Source organism: Artemia franciscana, chromosome 13 (assembly GCF_032884065.1).
Source record: "Artemia franciscana chromosome 13, ASM3288406v1, whole genome shotgun sequence".
Taxonomy (NCBI): Eukaryota; Metazoa; Arthropoda; class Branchiopoda; order Anostraca; family Artemiidae; genus Artemia; species Artemia franciscana.
In genome coordinates, this window is record NC_088875.1 from 45,714,988 (window position 1) to 45,735,165 (window position 20,178).

At 34.0% G+C, this 20,178-nt stretch overlaps 1 protein-coding gene across 1 annotated transcript in view; it reads left to right on the plus strand.

The window, feature by feature from the left end:
* Positions 1-20,178, plus strand: part of LOC136034996 (vesicle-fusing ATPase 1-like) — a 267,443-nt gene that overhangs the window by 3,070 nt on the left and 244,195 nt on the right. The window contains exons 2-4 of the mRNA XM_065716566.1: positions 4,417-4,502; positions 8,909-9,124; positions 14,777-14,919. Coding sequence (XP_065572638.1) covers positions 4,417-4,502; positions 8,909-9,124; positions 14,777-14,919 — 445 coding nt within the window. The remainder of the gene's footprint in view (positions 1-4,416; positions 4,503-8,908; positions 9,125-14,776; positions 14,920-20,178) is intronic.

Genomic DNA, 20,178 nt, shown 5'->3' on the forward strand with positions numbered 1-20,178 from the left:
TGGGACTATTGAAAAGGAAATGTATTAAGAAAACAGTTCTTACTTCATAAAATAGACCTACAGAGAACTTGTAGTAAACACATTTTGAAGGTAATTTCACTATACTTTACAACTCACCCCCCCCCTAATGAGCCAATATATATATATATATATATATATATATATATATATATATATATATATATATATATATATATATATATATATATATATCCCTGATTGTATATGTCATTACTTTTGCTATACATCAGTCTTGTTTTAACCTTTGACCCATAAACTAAATCAATGCTAAAAAATCAAGAAACAGGAAAATACATGGGAAATGCATAATTTGTGCTATATATTTGGAAATTAGGGGATCTGGGGGTAAAGCTTAGTAGAAGCACCTTCAAAATGTGTTAACTATCATTTTTCTGAAAATTATGGAATAAGAATTGCTTTCTTAATATGTTTCCTTATCAATAACCCCAATTGTAGTCAAATACCGTCTTGTCATGCAACATTTTGGTAAATTATGCACTCAATTGCTCACAGAGATAAATTGCTAACTGAGAATATAGCCAGTTTGATGTAGGAGCTAGAAGGTATGAATATGTTGATTTAATGAAAAATTAATGATGCCTAACCCATATATAGGACCGTCAGAAGGGGAGGGAGTATGCTTGCAAGTGAATTGACTATTATATTTGGAATGAGTACACAAATATAATTATGTAGTATGTTCACCTTGTCAATATGTTAGTTATTGAACCTTGTAGCCTGTATGTTAACCATATATTTTGTCATTGTTGTTCACATGTTTTCATGCATTGGTACCTCCTGTGTAGACTTGGAGATATCCAGTTTAGCCTGAGTGATTGATTGATGTTTTAGGATTTGGATTTGTTTTAGTGTTTTATTTTAGGCTGATATAGACTAGGTCCTAATACTATATATGGGATCATTAGGGAGGGGAGAAGGAGTATTGTAAATTGTTCAAAAAGTGGTTGTGATATTTAGAAGAGTATAAGGTAAGGAATATGGTAAAATTCTAGTTTAGGGGCCACTTGCTATCTTGGAAAGTGGTTGAGTGAGGTGAATAAAACCTACAGGGCCAAAAATCTACCATTTTGGTACTAAATTTTGACAAAAATGTTTTTGCCTTGATTATGAGTTTTGATTTCTTTTTCTTTTGCTTTAGTTTTAGAAATTGCATTTCCTGTTAATTCAGTAAAATGTTAAGCCATTACCTTAAACCATAGCTTGGAGCAAGTTAAGGATTTGAATCCTTGTTATGCTATGTGAACACATCTGTATGGATGATTTTCTTGTCAAGCTGCTATTACTTTCTGGTTGAGGATTCAGCTACCTCCCAGTTGAACAGGAACTCTTCATGTAGCCAATCTTTGTCAATTTTGCACTGAAATGTGTGAGTTGACTCAGCAGATACTGTGTCTCTTGAAAGCTGGTTCTAAACTTTGGCAACTCTCTGACTGAAGAAGTTGCTTCTTTCTCTGAAAGAACAATGTTGCTTTGAAAATTTCTTTGAATTTTCTCTAGTCATTTGATACAAAGGATAAGCAAAAAGAGTAGGAAATGTTCTTTTAGTTACAAAGTTTGGACAAGAATCAGATCTCCTCATGTAAGTTCTCAGAGTTTATGATGTTGCAGATATTTGTCATGAGGCATTTGCTGTAGTCCACTGACCATCTTAGTTACTCTGCACTGTTTTTTTTTAAGGACCTCCTCATCTCTTTAAAAAATAGGATGTCAAAGACATTCCTGCCTTCAGTTGTGGTCAGTCGAGTACTGTACACAATTTCATGAACACTCCAAGATGCTGGCTTGAGATTTTCTTTTTGATAATGGTGAGGGATTGGAAGGCAGATGATGGCATGTTCTTGGCATAGGTGCTGGAATTTAATCTGGTATAAACAATTACTCCAAGATTGTTTTCTTCAGAGATTACTGAAACAAGACTTCCTTGGAGAAAATACTGCTGGTGTTGGTTACATTTACCAAAAGTGAGCACATGCCATTTACCAATATTCAAGGCAAGGAGCCATGTATCAGCCCAATTTCCAAGATTATCAAGATAAATCTAGATAGATTGTATATCATAAGCTATGGTGCTTTACTTTACCGCCTACTTTAAGACCATCTACATAAAGGGTTTCTCCTATATCAAGGGTTTTTCCCCCTAAATTTAAGAAATAGATTTATAGATTTTAAAAACCTTATAAATTGGGATTGAGCAAAGGTATGGGGCTGGGGAGGCAGGATGAAATGGCTTGGGCATGTTCTGCAGACAAAGGGTGACAGATTGCCAAAGATTGTCCTATTTGGCTAACCGTCTAGAGCTAAACAGAAAGCAGGATGTTTGGGGTTGGGGTGGGAGGATGTTATAGAGAAAGACTTAAGGGAAATGGGAACTATCTGGGAAGGTGTAAAGAGGGAGGTTTTAAATAGATTGGGATGAAGAAGGAGCATACACAGCTTTGTTGGCTGCCATCAGGCAGCTTGGTGCTGTGGTGAGTTGTCAGTAGTAGTAGTATGAGGCTCAAGACACTTTAATTGTGCCTCATTTGAGCTGTAGATCTATTTTGTGAGGTTTTATTATTATATAGCAAAGATTGTTAAAGGTCATCAAACATCAGTCCCTCTAGAGAGAAAAGAAACAGAGGTTGGTGCTTCAAAATATGTTCTCAGAAGACCATTTAGGCTCTGAATGCATTTCTGAGAGTTTTATTCACCTAACTCATTTCCTTCTCAAGATAGTAAAAAGCCCCTAAACTGGAATTTTACTTTTCTTTAGCAAGGAGGATGGCCATATTCCAAAAGTACTGTCATGTAGTGGTACTTTGTAGCAATAACTTCAAAAAACCTCTATGGTCTCAACCTTACATAGTATTTTCTCCAAACACAACTCTGAGGCTTTTATTTCTTATTTCTTATCACACATTTTGCATGATGTCTGAGAAGTTTCAAAATATCCTGGGCATCAAGTATTCTTTTATCTGATCTACCTGTTCTGTTTCTTCAAATTTCAAAATCTGGATTATTAAATTATTTTTATTTATTTGATTTAATTGATCCTGCTTATTACAATACACCAATTAGAGAAAACCAATGTCTGGCCCATTTTAGGTTTTCACAAATTAATAGTACCTGCTTTTTTTCAGAATGTTTTTTTTTCTCCTATAGGTTTGTATGGCCCAAAACACATGCCCAATAAGTTGCTATTCAATTGAGGACAAAACAAACTTAGACCTCTCTTAGGCATTATGAATTGATAGAACAATTTTTTGAACTAGCCTTTGTCTTCATTGTATTTAGTTATTGTTCTTTCATCCTGCTAGATATGGAAATTCTTATTGCTCCTTAATCTTATCTTTCCTTTCACCTGCTGGTTGAAGGACACACACAAGTTTGTTAGGTCTTCTGAGAAGAAAACTTACCATTATATATGCTCTCTTAAAGCAGACTTACTGCATATCATGTTACATTGATGTTGCCCATAGCTGTTGTGCAAGTAGTAAAGTGTATGTAGCTGTTGTATTGTGGGATATAAATTAGGCTTTTATTATGAAGTTTAATAAGCAAAATTATAAACCCTATAAAAATGAGAACCCTGATTAAATAGGTGATATACTGCAAAGATAAGGGCTTGTCAAATAGCTAGCACAGTACGATTGATGGTTCAGTCATTACCTACTCATTCTTTAAAATGTCAGTTGGTTCAGTCATTACCTACTCATTGTTTGATATGTCAGTTATTTCAGTGATTAGATGTTTGATTCACTGAATTGCATGCTAGAGCTGCCACCCCTTGGCGTGTGCCTAGTTACAAAGATGCCCTTGACTTTAGCACCTTTGAATGAGCTGAGGTCCATCTATATTAGAACTTTTAGCATGTTCTGGGGAAGGGGGGGATGAGTCAACACATAGTGGATTAAAAAAAATGCCTCAAATCTATTTTCCATATTTAAGATCACCATCATGCATGCAGAAAGGAGGGGTGGCCGCCTCCTCCCTAAACCTAGTCTAAAGAACCCCTTGTGAAGGGTAGTGAATACAGATTGCATACATAACTCTTTGAAGTTGTAAAGAAAGCAGATATAGCTAAATCTCATTCATTTAACCTAAGTACCTGCAGCAAAAAATCTAATAAAAGACTCGAGCAAAGCATAATTAGCAAGATTGCAAGCAACGGTTGTATTTGAGAACAAGCAAGGAAGAGAGAGTGAGTTTTTTTTAAGTGATACTCAGTGGTAGTTTGTAGGGTTTCAGCTGGAGAATTGGGTACAAAAAGATATCAATTTATTTTAGGTAATTACCTAAATATTTGGTTTGTTCGCCCCTCCTTACGTTTTTAGGCCTAAGAAATATGCATTCTTTAATCATCGAAACTAATTCTGGTTTGTTATTTTCTTACAGCTGAGCGTCTGTAAAGTTGATGATGATGATAAGGCAGCAACTAACAAGTGCTTCCTAAATCCAGCTGATTTTCCAAAATCGTCAAGGTTAGTATGTTAATATTTTCTCAAATTTTCTTTTGTAGTGCAAAAAAGATAACACTTACAGGGGAGGTACCTGGCATCCAAGCAAGAGGTATATTTTTTTAAAGTTTAATGTTATACATTTAATTTTGGCAATACTGTACATTTGGTGCTGGGTTCGATCATTGACGCAGCAAGGTTGGGTGACAAGATTGTTGCTTGTCCCTGTAAAAAAGACCCAGTAACCAAAACGTCCATTCGACGCCCTATGTGCCAGCAATGGCTTTCGTGGATCTTGATCCTATATATTTCAATAGTTGTTAGAACAACTCCTTGAGACAGGTCCTTAGATGAAGGTGTTGGGAGGATTAGGGGGTTCACATTTTGTTTAGGGTGCAGACTCTTAATAAAGTTCTTAATGGTTGAAATGGTTTAAAACTTTGACCTAATATATGATTCAGGACTATTACATTATGAATTGATATCTATTATTTAATGATATTTATTATAATTTTATGATATTTATTATGATTTTATGATATTTTTTGTATTATTTATTGTATTATTTGTTCACTATATTGTTTATTATTGGTAGAATTGATTTATTATATTTGTATTAGGGTTATATTTGGGTTGGTATGATCTCCATCACTGTGTAAAATTGTACTCTCACTTTATTTTTTTCTTTCGTGATATCTGACATGTTTGTAAAGATTGCTGTTGTATTTATTTGTTCTAGATTCAAAATTTGATATGCTTAAACTTCCAGCAGTAAATGAAACCTTAGGCATCAATTTGTTTTGCTATTACCACTATTGTCAGTGTACCCACACTATAGGGAGATTAGAAAAATGGCTGTTATGATTAGTTCAAAGAAAGCCCTAGTGTTCAAATGTAAACAGGTCCAATAATTGGTAAAATAGTGAATATTACTACATAAGGGTTAAAACATAAGAAAGTGGGTGTAATATCCACAGTTTCTCATTTTTGGGGAATTTTCTTCTTTATAGTCTACCCCTGTGTGTAGATATGATTACGGAAAGGTGATTACGGAAAGGTGATTACGGAAAGGTTGTTAAATGTTTATTATTGAGGCTTTTTTGTAAGATATGACCCTCCTCTCCCTGGAAAAGTGTTCTAATCCAGTCATAAGGATTAGTTATTGTGCATCTAGGATTATTTATTGGTTTACTCTAACTCTGTGACCCGATGAAATGTGACCCGATGAAATGTGACCCGATGAAATGTGACCCGAAAAAATACTATATAATATATTGAATATAATTACTCTAAGTACTATTGATATACTCTAAATACTTATTTATTATTTAAAATACTTATTTATCAAACAAATAAATGCTTATTTGGGGGAGGCGGGTATCCATACGAATTTGTTGGAATAAAATACTTTGAAAGCATATGGCTTTTTATTTAGGCAGTGCTAAAGCACTGCCTCTGATAAATAAGGCATAAAGCCAGGAGAAGAAAAATGCAAAGACGTTAAAATATTTTAGGGCAGGGAATCTTACTCGAGATAAAATAAAAAAAAATAGGTTTTTTTAACTGCAAGTAATGGGCGGCATTAAAACTTAAAACGAACAGAAATTATTCCGTATGTGAAAGGAGTTGTCCCCTCCTCAACGCCTCGCTCTTTACACTAAAGTTTAACTCTTTGTCACAACTCTGCTTTTTGAAACAATAAAAAACTTTAGCGTAAAGAGCGAGGCGTTGAGGAGGGGACAATCCGTTTCATATACGGAATAATTTTTGTTCCTTTTAAGTTTAGTGTCGCTCCTTACTTGTAGTTAAAAAAAACTTGTTTTTTTCTTTAATTTCTGAACGATTTTATTAAAACGAAATTTGCATATTTTTTTTTCTTTTTTTTGGCTAAATGGCTTTCTCATTGTCTTGATCAGACGATTTTTATCAAAAAATGGGTGGGGGAGGAGGCTTAGTTGCCCTGCAATTTTTGGTTACTTAAATGTGCAACTAGAACTTTTTTTTTCGAACATTTTTATTAGTAATAAATATACGAAACTTACGAATTAACTTACCTAACAAACCTCTATATTTGTATATTTTTATTACATACATGAATGAATTTGCCCCCTTGTCAATACCTCACTCTTTACACTAAAGCTTGAATTTGTCCCAATTCTTTAAGAATGGCCCCCGAATTACAAAGGCCGTAGAATAAATAGTTGAAATTACTAAAAATATTTTAGCGTAAAGAGCAAGGTATTGTGGAGGAGACGAAACCCCTTATATATGTAATATTTTCTGTTCACTTTAAGTTTTAATGCTGCTCCTTAATTCCAGTTGAAAAAAACATTTTTCTTTTCATTTAAAAAAAACAATGTTAGGAAATCCTGCGCCCCCTTCATGGAAATTCTCTTCCCTCATGATAAATTCCCACATGGAAAGATCCTCCCACGTAGCCCCTCCCCTCGCCCTCCTTTAACGTGAAAAGTCCCCATGAAAACGTCTGTGCACTTCCCAATAACCATTACTACATGTAAACAATGGTCAAAGTTTGTAACTTGCAGCCCCTTCCCCAGGGATTGAGGAGGATTAAGTCGTCCCCAAAGACATAGTTAATAGGTTTTTTGGCTATTCTGAACAAATGTCTATCTCAAATTTTGATCTACTGACTTTGGGAAAAAATGAGCATGGGAGGGGACCTAGGTGCCTTCCAATTTTTTTTGGTAACTTAAAAAGGGAACTAGAACTTCTAATTTCCGTTAGAATGAGCCCTTTCGTGATATTCCAGGACTACTAGGTTGGAACGATCACCCCGGAAAAAAGAAAAAAAAAACAACCCAAATAAAACGCATTCGTGATTGGTCTTCTGGTAAAAAATACCAAGGTAAATTACCTTTGGTTAAAAGTTCCACATTTTATTAGATAGGAGCTTGAAACTGCTACAGTGGGGTTCTCTGATACGCTGAATGCGAATGTGTAATTTTCGTTAAGATTGTATGACTTTTAGGGGATATTTCCCCCTATTTTCCAAAATATGGCAAATTTTCTCAAGCTTGTATCTTTTGATGGGTACGACTAAATTTGATGAAATTTATATATTTAAAATCAGCATAAATATCCAATTCTTTTTATGTATCTATTAGTATCAAAATTATGTTTTTTAGACTTTCGTTTACTATTGACCTGGGTCGCTCCTTACTACACGTTAGTTAGTTACCACGTACGTTAGTTACCACGAACTGTTTGATATTATGAATACTGGCGATGAAAGAGTTAAAGAAAGAAGCTGCTATTTTTCTTAAGGAGGTGACAATAAAGAATGAAAAGAGAATAAAGAATGAGAATAAAGTGATGAGAATAAAGATTTTTGGGAAGATGTGAAAACGGAAAAGCAAAAATACAATATGTTTTCCCTCAACTTATGAATTTATGGGAGATTAAGAGGATAGGGGTAAGGTATGGTTGAAATTTAGGTATTTGAGACAACAGAAATAATATTGAATAGGTACAGTACAGAAGTATTGGCATTAGAAACAGACGGGGGAGATATGCTAAACACTTTTTGGATCCTTCAAGTCCAATCCAGATCCTTGAAATCCTCAAGAAATCATTCGAAATCCAACTCTGCATGGATTTCGGAAGAAAATCTTTGATCCACCCAATCCACAAAACCCTTTTCCCCCCTCAATCCACAACAAAACGACTCCCGCGCAGGGTTGCAGTGTCTGTTGACAAACTTCAGCCAGTACGCTGTGCCCACCAGCGGTTAGCAAAGAGTTTTATACCTAGTTTTGTAAAAATGTATTACGAAAATCAGAACGATTGACAAGTGTTTTGTTTTCTTTGTTTTTGCGTTGCTTTTTAATGTGACTATACCAAAGAAATTTGGCAGTGCCATGAAAATTTTGGTGAAAATGAAATTTTATCTATCTATCTAAGTGTAATTTTGTGCTTTATGTTGAGATATTAAACGTAACTAAGAATAGATTGGTTCAACCCCACTTAATATACATACCACGAATGAGTGGCTTTGGTGGTTTGGCCTTATTCTTGGTGGTTTGGCGTTGCTCTAAGTTCTTATCAACAGGTTATCTACCAGAAGGGTTTGTTACTTTCCAGCAAAATTTGGTATAATCTAGAAGGCACTATCCTACTAAGAGGTAATGTTCTGACTATACATTTATGATTACAATTAGTGGAAGAAAGAAATTTACCGAACTAGAAACGTTAAATTATATGAATGTATCTGATGATCGAAAATCGTTGCTTACTCTTGTAAAAAAAAAAAAATATTTTTTTATAAATTTTTATAAAAATTTATAAATTTATTTAGTATATGAAGGCCATTCAAGTAACTTTATCCAATGATTAAAAATTGTTCTGTAGTCTTGGAGTATGTCCTTTCTTTGATACAAACTATTGGAGCTTATTGTTTTCAATTTCTGTAGGCACATTCAAGCAGCATCTGATGGTCGAAAACTGCTGTTCACTGCTGAAGCTGACAACAATGTTAGTAGTGGTCAGATTGCATTTAACTTTTTACAGAGAAAATGGGGCAATTTTTCGGTCAATCAGGCAGTGTCCGTCGAAGAATGTCCAAAAAACGAAAAAGATATGGTCATTTTGTCAATTGGAGTTGAGGTCGACTTTCATAGCAAGAAAATGTAAGTAATTTAAATTTTTTTATGATGATCTTTAGGGATAAGCCCAAAGCGTAGATAAATCCGCATCCAAAGCGTAGACTAGGCGTCTCTAGGCGTCTAGGACATTCTAGGACAACTAGGCATCTGGGCATTCCTTTCATTATAGCTCTTTAAAATTGTGACCCAGAATTGTTGTACGGCTTTTTTTTTAATACTTGACCAGGTTATTCCAAAATACACATAATTCACGAAGTTTAATGTTACTATCAAAAGTTATGGGCCTGAGAAAATTTTTTTTTGAAAAAGAGGGAAACAATAAACTAATAACTAAGTGATCCCTTATACCCTTATAAACTAAGTGTTCTTAATGAAAATCACACCATGAGATTCAGTGTATAAGAGAGCCTTCCTGTTGAAGTTTCCAGCTCCTATATACAAAAACGTGGAATTTGAATTTTTTGCCAGAAACAAGCTCACGGATGAGTGTTTTTTTTGTTTTGTTTTTTCCTAGAAGATCGGAAGAGGGCTTGTTTGATTGGAAATCAAGTGACCAAAAATATTGGAGGGAAGCTACCTCCCAGTAAAACCAGGATATGTTTCAAAGAAACATAACAGTGCTACCCATGCCAGAAACCACCCAGAACCTACTATTAAACAATAAGTGATAGCCAAAACCGATAGAGATTAAATAAACAATCATAGCAAATAAACATACAACAGGTATCATGTAAATGAATAAATCTTAAAACAAGTTAACGTAAAATGAAAATTCAAATCAAGCTTAAAACGGTCAGTCAAATGGGTACCTAAAACTACCCCGTGAGATTTCCTGTGGAAAATTTCTAACAAAGCTTTTAACGAGGGCTAGAAGTAAGTCATGCTAGGTAGTTAACTGGCATAAGAAAAGAAGATACAAATGTCTAAATCTGAAAGCTTTAATTTATTATAATGAAAAACAGCAGATAATGAACTGCAAAGGTTTGAAGAAAAAAAAAATTGTGTAACAAAGAAATTTATCTGAAATTTTAAAGTATAGGTGATAATAACGTTTTTCCTGTCAAGATATTTGAGTGCCATCTATGTTTGTATGTGTCCTTGTACAATTAGAATAAAGATGGTTTATTTCACTCACCTAAGCAGTTTTTCTGCCTTCTGGACAACAAAAAAGCTTCTATCCACGATCTAACAAAAAATTGTTACTAATAATTGAAATTTGAAATTAATAAAATGAAATTTTCAAAAAATCGAAAGATAGTTGGGGGAATTTGAACGCGAAATCCAAAAAAAAAAAATACTTTAGAATGAAATACAACCTTCGAATTTCTGACCGTGGGTGACGATTTTTTATGGTTTAGTATTGCAGTTGTATGCTTGTTTCGAGTTCAAAAGCCTTTTAAATCTCTGTTTATATCTGAAAGTCTCAAAGAAAAACTCGAATTCAGTGGGGCAGCAAGATGTTTTTTAAAGATAGAAATTGAGATACATACCTCACAAAGAGCTGTATCTTGGAAAAGGAGAAATAATACGCTTAATTGTTTCAGAAAACAAAACTGTAAAAACACCCCTCATAAAGAGCTCTTATATCTAACTGCTTCTGTATGTTTGAACATGAGATATAACACATTTAAAGAAATCTGAGTTTAGGGGGCCGCTTAAGAGTTTGAAAGACGGAAACAAGGATACACCCCTTGCTAACAACTCACTCTTCTATTTTTTGAAAAGAGAGTATATTATATCTAAAAAAATCTGGCTTTAGTGTGGCAGCTAAAATTTCTCTTAAAAGGGTTTCAAAAACCCCTTAGGCCAATAGCTCTCATCTCCTAATGCTTCTAAATTTTGGAAAAGAAGCTATTGGACGTTTGAAAAAATCTCGTTGCAGGGAGGCAGCTTATTATTTTTAAGATACAAACTGAGACACGCCCCTCATTAGGAGCTTCAATATCCAACTGACTCTGTATATTCGAAGAGGATGTATTATTATAAATAATGCGATTCCATTGGGATGGCTTCCATTGAGATGGAAAAAAACGAGCCAAGTCCGCCTCCAAGAACCCGAATTTACCCATTTTTTGTATTTTAGAAAAAGAGACAGAATTAGTTTCAAAAAAGTGACTTCATTGGAGAGCCTTAAGTTTTTTTTTTTTAAATACAAATTTCAGAAGATAAGAAAAAAAAATCGAAGAGAATAAAAAACGAGGATATTTACAGTAAGTGAAAACGAAAATGCGATGCAAAATTTTGGCCCATTAAAAAAAAGACAAAAACACCACTAAAATAAAAGCGAGACCCTTTCCAAGCAACGGTGAAAGGGTAACTGAATAAAAAATTGTTTGTTTTGCATTTTGTTTTCACTGGCTGTCATTCTTTTCATCCTTATTTTCTTAGCCAGTGTGATCTCAGAAATTATTCACAATTTTGAGACACGCTCCTCGCCAAGAGTTGTGATTTCGGCTGTCTTTGTGTGCTGGAAAAGGAGATATAATATAAGTTTTGGAAGAAAAGAACTTGACTTCGACAGGAAAAATATAAAAGGGAATAAGAAAAAACTTGAGACCCAACCTTCACAAAAATTGCGAATTTTCAATTGCTCCTGTATTTAGGAATAGGAGATATAATAGATTAGAAAAGGTTTTCAGTTACGTGTAATGTTTTCAATTATGTATATTCATACTATCGTCATAATCCACGCGGTATTTCAGTGCTTTGCGTATGTGGACTGGACTCTTGTTTTTTTTTTATAATTATTAAAGGTTGTAAACTATGGAATGCGCCTAATTTAGATGATTATAACGGATTGGAGTAAAGGAGTTTGGGGATACTTCCTGTATTGCAAAAACATTCTTTTATAGTTATTATGTGTAGATATGCCTCTTTGTTTGCTTCTGTTATGCAAGGTAAGCAATAAAGTTGCATTTTAATTGCGTTTATGTAACTCATATAGTTTGTTTTAATTTTGTATCCCTCTAAATTGTTATTCTATTGTTATTCTAATTGTTATTGTATTTTTCTCTTTAAATTGTTAGTCGCTCAACCTCCTTAGATTTTAAAAAATGCCTTTTTTGGCATTGAAGGCTTTTTTTTCATTGAAAAAACCTCCCGCCTTCATATTTTGAAAAAGAATTATTTTTGTCTCTTCTATGAAAAAAAAAATGAAAAAGATTCTTGTCCATTTACACTATTTCCTTGAATTGCCGCCCCTTATTTCAAACTATTTTCTAGTTTGAGTTCTAACTATTTTAGAATTTCCTTTTTCTCAAGTATTTCCTATGTACTAATTCATGATCGTTTTATCGTGCTTTGCGCTACCGGATGTAAATCTTGGAGCGCCACATGTTGTGCCCAGTTCAGCCACGCATAACACAGTCCCCGAAACGCTTGTTATGCACCACCTGATGTACGTGGTTTCCCCCCCCCCCCCCCTAGTCGGCACCTCCTCGAGTCTAGTGATTTTATTTATTTTGTGTTTAGAGAAAGAAGTGTCTTGCATTTATCCAAAAATTCCAGATGTTGTTCGATTCCACCTTTAAGGGCTATAATGGAAGAAAGGTTAAGATAAACAGGTCGCGTTTTATTGGCGATAGGCAAGACAGATAGGCAAACATGATTCCATTACTCTGCTAGACTCTACTGCTTCTGAGGGGAATACTTACAATTGTGAAATAACACAGCTTGGATTATGCACTGAAGTGGGAGGACCGTCCACCCTTTATCCTCCACAAAAATAGTTATCCCCGTCATTTTTGCTGTTGGCTCCACCATTTCTCATTGTTGGCATGTAATTCGGTTGTTTTTTATGTTTAGTCATCCTTTCTGCACCCCAACTTCAAAAAATCCAATTTTGGATGTCTATCCTCGCTTAAGCCAAGCGAAAAGAAAGGGGACCCGAGTGGAGTTGGAAGAGGTCGTAAGAAAGGATTTGAAGGCAATTCGAACTTCATGGGAGGGAGAAAGAATAAAGCCTTGAATAGATTGGTGCAAATTTGTGCATATATAATAACAATAATAATTTATTTCAATTCTCTGTACAAGCATGAAATGTCCTTAGAAGAGTACAAAGATACAGGAAATTAAAGAAAAATGAAAGCACTATCAAGAAAAAAATCATGAGAAAAATAACATCTCAACTTCTTAGACAACACAATTAAGCTATGCATAAACGGAAAGTCGACAGCATTTCCCCGAAGCTTACGGAACTTGTCCACAAGCAGTTGTGTATTTTATTGAAGAAATATCAAAAATATGTTTCAAAAATATAGAAATATCAAAAAATATGAAGAAATATCAAAAATCTGTTTGAAATGTACCGCCTGCGAGTCCAAAGCGGCAATTGTAGAAGATTTTTAAAAAAACGAAGAGTAGGGATTTAATTTCCTTCCGCTCGGTTAGTATTAAAGAAAAAACTATAAAGGGGCATGTCAAATTCCTAAATATTAAAATTCTTCGTCTTTTTTTTTTCTTTTTGTATGTTCTAATTGCAATTTGGTCTTCCCTGAATTTTCTACTTTCTTGGTTTCCGCTTGTCGCTATTATCATTATTACTACCTGTTTTTTTTCTATTTTGTCCTACTGTATTCTAGTTTCTATTCTCCTATATCTGTATTTTGTATGTACTATGTGATTTAACGTTGTTTACGGTTTTTTCAGTGTTTATTTTTGTGTTGTGTGGCCCACTACAAGCCAAGCTTCGTAGGCCGAGTAAGCGTTTTACGTTTGTAATAGTATTTTAGTATTAATAAAAAGATAGATTGATTGATGAAAAACGCATTGTAAAATCTGGCCAGGTTTATTTTGTGAAACTGGCCTTTAACTCGAGCAAGCAGCCCGTACGATTTTCTAAGCTTTTCTGTCAACGCTGAGATAACAAGTGTTTTACTACTTTTAACATTTGAGCCAAACAGGATATATATATATATATATATATATATATATATATATATATATATATATATATATATATATATATATATATATATATATATATATATATATATATATATATATATATATATATATATATATATATAAACGAACAAACATCAAATTCTCAATTGTAACTAGACGAAAGTGTTTTCGATCAAGCGAAGACTCGCATTTTGTGAGAATGTATATATATCTATATATATGTGTTGCCAGATACGTGGTATCAGATAGAACAGCGATAAAAAGGCACTACTTTTCTATCCAGAACGCACCAAGGGCACAATTAATCAAAAAGAAAAAATATTCATGCAAACTTGAGCAATCGAGTATGCAACCACCTTAAAAGCGCCTAAACGACACAAATACACAATATCTGGCAACATCGATATGTATTATAGAAACAACTGTAGTTTGCTATATATATATATATATATATATATATATATATATATATATATATATATATATATATATATATATATATATATATATATATATATATATATATATATATATATATATATATATATATATATATATATATATATATATATATATATATATATATGTATATACATATAATTTCGTATTATTTCAGGACAACCAAAGACACCTTTAATACCGATGAAATGTCAGATGAGTTTTTGAAATGTCAAAAACTCAAATGTATAATATGTATAATATATACATATTATACAAATGTATAATATATAATATATGTATATATATATAAATAATTTTGTTTTATTTTAGGACAACTAAAGACACCTTTAATACCGATGAAATGTCAGCTGAGTTTTTGCGGAAATTTAACAGGCTGGTTTTTAGTGTTGGTCAGCCACTGCCTTTCACCTTCAAAAAATTCATCCTAGTTTGCACAGTCAAAGAAATTCAACGTAAGAAATTAATTTTCTTTTACTTTGCTGTTTTTCTTCTCTAAATATTTTGTCTTCTTCTTTTTTTTAAATCAAGGGTTTTCTTAAGTTAATTTTCAAGATTGTATTGTCCAACATTTTAGGGAATATATTTATCTGTAAATAAGGAATATGCATGGAAAATTGAACTTCTCTACCACTAAATAGTTTTTCTCGTTTTAAATTCAAACGTGCTCTGAAACTAATTTTTAACCATGTTAAAAATCAAAGATTCCTATTTTTTTAGAGGAGGGGGGAGGTACGTATAAGCTAACAGCTAATATTTTCGCAGGGGATCATAGGTATTCGCAAAGAAAAAATAGCTTTTTTTTCCTTGACTGGTTAAATCGTTTTAATAGTGTATTTTTAGACCCATTCCCTATTATATTAAAAAAATTCTTATATTTTACATGTTTTTATTTCACTCCAAACTATTTTCTTCTTTCTTTTGCAGTAGCCTTTTTGACTAATTGTCCATTTTGTCGTAGCCTATATAAAAAAGACAAACTTAGAGGATTGTTTCTTTTTCGTTAAGTTAATCTCTTTATAGAACCCATTTTAACTATGTACATCTTGTTTGGAAGTAACACTCATCTCCACAGGTTCTAGTTTGTAATTGAAATTTAGGGCTGCCTTCTTGAAGAATAAAAAGATAAACACTGATTTTCAGGTCCAAAATGATGAGGAAAATGTCGACATTAAACACGGGTTCTAAAAAGAGAACTGTCTGGCAAAAAAAGAAATTGCCCACTTGGTTTTTATTTAGTTCTATTGTCTTGATTTTTCGTTGCATCATTGCTGTCTCCTTCTAAAAAATGCCGGTTGTGGTTCATGTTCCCTAATCATTTTTTTTTGTATTGTTTTTTTTATTATTTTATTATAATTTTTATTTTTATTTATTATTATTTATTATAATTTTTTGTTATTATTTTATTTATTGCTCTTCTACGGTTTTCATATATCAAAAAAAAAAAGTCAATTTCGATATCATTCTATAACCGAAATTCGGCTCTATCCATCTGCCGAATAACATTTTTGAAATTTAGTGTACACATTTTTTTAGATTGAAAATACATTGAAAGTTGGTTTGAAATTTTGAAAAAAGGAAAATGTTTCTATTTTTGAACCAAGTTTAGAGTATTTCCCATGAAACAGTCATAGTAATATCATAATTCTGGCTCAGCGAATGAGAAGATCTGAGGCTAATGAATCCAAAGAAACAAGTATTCTGTCCTTTTTGTGCAAGTTAGTGCTGCAGTATTGTCACAAAATCGGTTGTTTCAGAGAGAACACATACCTTAAATTGAAAAATTTTGGAAAAACTGGCAATAGCGATTTTGCTAACTTCGAAAGCCATCGAACTGTCTAATTGTGGAATTAGTCGAAGTGTGGAGATTGTGGAACTACAAGTAATTGTCGAATAGGGTGTTACATCTAGAACTAAACAATTTCTAGACACTTCTTAATTCTGGAGATTGTGGAGATATTGTTAGATGAAGATGTGTGGAGATATTGTTAGATGAAGATGTGTGGAGATTGTGGAACTACTAGTAATTGTCGAATAGGGTGTTACATCTAGAACTAAACAATTTCTAGACACTTCTTAATTCTGGAGATTGTGAAGATATTGTTAGATGAAGATGTGTGGAGATTGTGGAACTACAAGTAATTGTCGAATAGGGTATTACATCTAGAACTAAACAGTTTATAGACACTTCTTAATTCTGGAGATTGTGGAGATAGAGTGGAGATATTGTTAGATGAAAATGCATGGAGATTGTGGAAGTACAAGTAATTGTCGAATAGAATGAATGAATGAATGAACTTTATTACCCGTAAAGTATAAAAAACACAAAGTATGGAGTATTATAAATAAAAAAAAAAAATACGATAAACAGCGAAGAAAAACAAAATTCAGACTAACAAAAGACAACATGGACTAATTAACCAGTATCAATATGGAAAAAAGGCTGCAGATGGTCATAAACGTGAATAAAGTTGATAGTCTTTCTACATAAATCATCACTGGAAGACCGAATCCGAGAAGGTACATCAATTAAACCAAATCGAGCAATTATTTTTTTGTTTCGGTGCCATCTAGGAAGCCGGAGGAGGAATTTGCAATATCTGAAATAAGCTGTACGTAGAGTATGTCGATCTTTCTTACGAAACAGATGAGCCATGCCTGATAAAAACAAAAGCACATGGGCGCAATAAGCGTTATAAATCATGCACAAACCGTTGCGGTTGTAACGGCTTTTATTTGGGGATATTTTTCCGTAAGCGACGCGTAGGTTTTTCACGGCTTGATTCACTAGGGATGAACAGGTAGTGGAAAGTGTTGGGCCGAAACACAGACCAAGCCAACTAACTAAAGAAGAACATGGTAGAACTGCAGTCCCAGCAACGAATGGAGCGACCGGATAAGGGCTATTAAAACAAATAAACTTGCATTTAGACGCATTTACTGACAGTCCAATCTTAGATAGTTCATTGGTTAATATAGTAAAATTAGAAAGCAATCCACGGCGAGTCTGGGCAACAAGAAGAACGTCATCTGCATATGCAATAGAAGACAAACCAATATTACCGTAAAAAATGGAACTTCTAAGGGGACGCAGGCACGAGGCAAGCACGCATTTAAATATACTAGGAGACAATACGGCACCTTGCCGAACTCCCTTATTAATTTTTACCGGGTCAGATATTTAGCCATTCCAGGTAACTTAAATTTTAGACTTTGAATACCAAGAAGACAATAAACTTAGTACGGAAGGATTAACACCTGAAGACGCAAGGGAAAATAGAGCCTGAGAGTGCACAATATTGTCGAAAGCTCCAGAAATATCAACAGTAAGACAGTATAAAGACATTTTAGTTTTTACAGCATCATTCATGGGTCGGCTTAAAACATGATGTGCATGGGAGCAGCCGAAACTTTTCCGAAAACCAAACTGAAAAGGTGTAAAATCACAATTCTACTCAATTTCTGGTAATAATAAATGTTCAAGCAACTTACTTAAGAAACACGATACTGTAATGGGGCGATAATTCACACATGACATGGGGTCTTTGCCTCGCTTTTGAATAGACGTTACACGGCCACAAAGGAAACTATCAGGAACAAGCGACTGTGCTAAGCAAGACTGGAAAAATATTTGTAGATGGTTAAGTAGAACAGGACAATCATAAGCAAAAAATCGGTAAGAAAGGCTGTCACCATCAAGGCTATTTGAACGCTTAATTTTTCTTAAAGCCCGGCGAATTTCAGATATTGCTACAGGCTGGACATGAGCCTGCAGGAGACGGTATGGTAAAAGCGGTTTAAGCAACTTATAATAAAAAGACTGAAGAAAACTATTAAATACACTGAACGCACGCTTATAATGATCAACAAGATTAGCTAGCTGGAGACAAGATAGGGTAGATGGGGAACATTTCTCACTATTAATAACCTTATTCCAGGAGGCCTTATCGGTGGGGCCTGGCCATGCATTCAAGCGTGCTCTCTTCAAACTGGCCTTATATTCAAGTTTACACTTTTGTTTCACAGAGAAAACAGCTCCGGACGATGGTCGGTCACATGATATCCACATACGTAGCCAAAATTTGGCTTTTTGCTTAGCACCTTTTACTTCAGGATCAACGTTCCAATTAGGCTTTCTTGTACCAATCCTTACTTTATCCACCGGTACTGCAGCTTTGGAAGCTGATTTAAGGCAATGAACAATTTGATAATAATAGCAATTTAGGTCAACTCTACTTGAAGGCGAGGAAACTGACGTTTGCAGCAGGTGATATGGCACTTTTATGGTCGACAGTAAAGCAGTTAGCGTAGCAAGGTATAGTGGGACATTAGCACGATCCCAGTTCAACTTCGTATGCCACTTCGGCTGAGCCGAAAGTGTTTTGCCAGATAGCTCACAGGACAAATTACAGCTAAGAATAAGGTGATCGTCATCAATCTTCTCTTCGTCCACCCTGACAATCGATGATATTAAGCTGGAACTGGAAGAGACCACGTGATCCAGGTTTGATTTTGAACAGTCTCTGTTATGAATATACGTGAATGGGAGGCTCTTAACTGCGACGTGATATATGCTAGGAAGTGATTCTAGCAAGAGGATTGATCTATCGGAGGTACCAAGAATGTCACAGTTAAGGTCACCAGCTAAAACCCAATTTAGGTCTTTCAAACGTAGACTTTCGAGCAGAGACTTCAAACTGGAGCAACATTTAGCCAAAGATGTGAACGATGCTATAGAACGTCGATCGCAAGGTAAGTAAATGTTTAGAGTGTTACATCTAGAACCAAACAATTTCTAGACACTTCTTAATTCTGGAGATTGTGGAGATATTGTTAGATGAAGATGTTTGGAGATTGTGGAAATACAAGGAATTGTCGAATAGGGTGTTACATCTAGAACTAAACAATTTTGTGAATGTATTAAATTGCCTATTACAATTGAAAATGAGGATTAAGAAGACGCTTTTCTTAATTCTGGAAGCCTTCAAGTTGTCAATTTTTTGCAGTATGAGATGTGTGGAACTGTGAAAATTTTTCTGATTCCATTACAACTGAAAATAAGGATTCACAGCGCATTTTTTCTAGTTCTACAGCCTTTGAGTTGTTAAATTGTCGACTTTGCTAAAATCCGGGAATTTTGCGAATGTATTAAATTGCCTATTAAAATTGAAAATGAGTATTAAGAAGATGCTTTTCCTAATTCTGGAAGCCTTCGAGTTGTCAATTTTTTTGCAGCATGAGATATATGGAGGTGTGAAAAATTTTCTGATTCCATCGCAACTGAAAATTCGGATTCACAGCGCACTTTTTCTAGTTTTAAAGCCTTTGAGTTGGTAAATTGTCAATTTTGCTAAAACTCGAGAATTTTGCGAATTTATCAAATTGCCTATTACAATTGAAAATAAGGATTAAAAAACGCTTTTCCTAATTCTAGAAGCCTTCGAGTTTTCAACCTTTTTGCAGTGTGAGATATTTGCAATTGTGAAATTTTTTTTGATTCCATCGCAACTGAAAATAAGGATTCATAGCGCACTTTTTCTAGTTCTAAAACCTTTGAGTTGTTGATTTTGCTAAAACCCAAGAATTTGTCAATTTTGTTGAATGGCCTGTTACAACTGAAAATGAAGATTAAGAAGACTCTTTTCCTAATCCTGGAAGTCTTCGAGTTCCATCTGAGAAATGTGGAATAGTAGGAATTTGTCGAACTGGCTGTT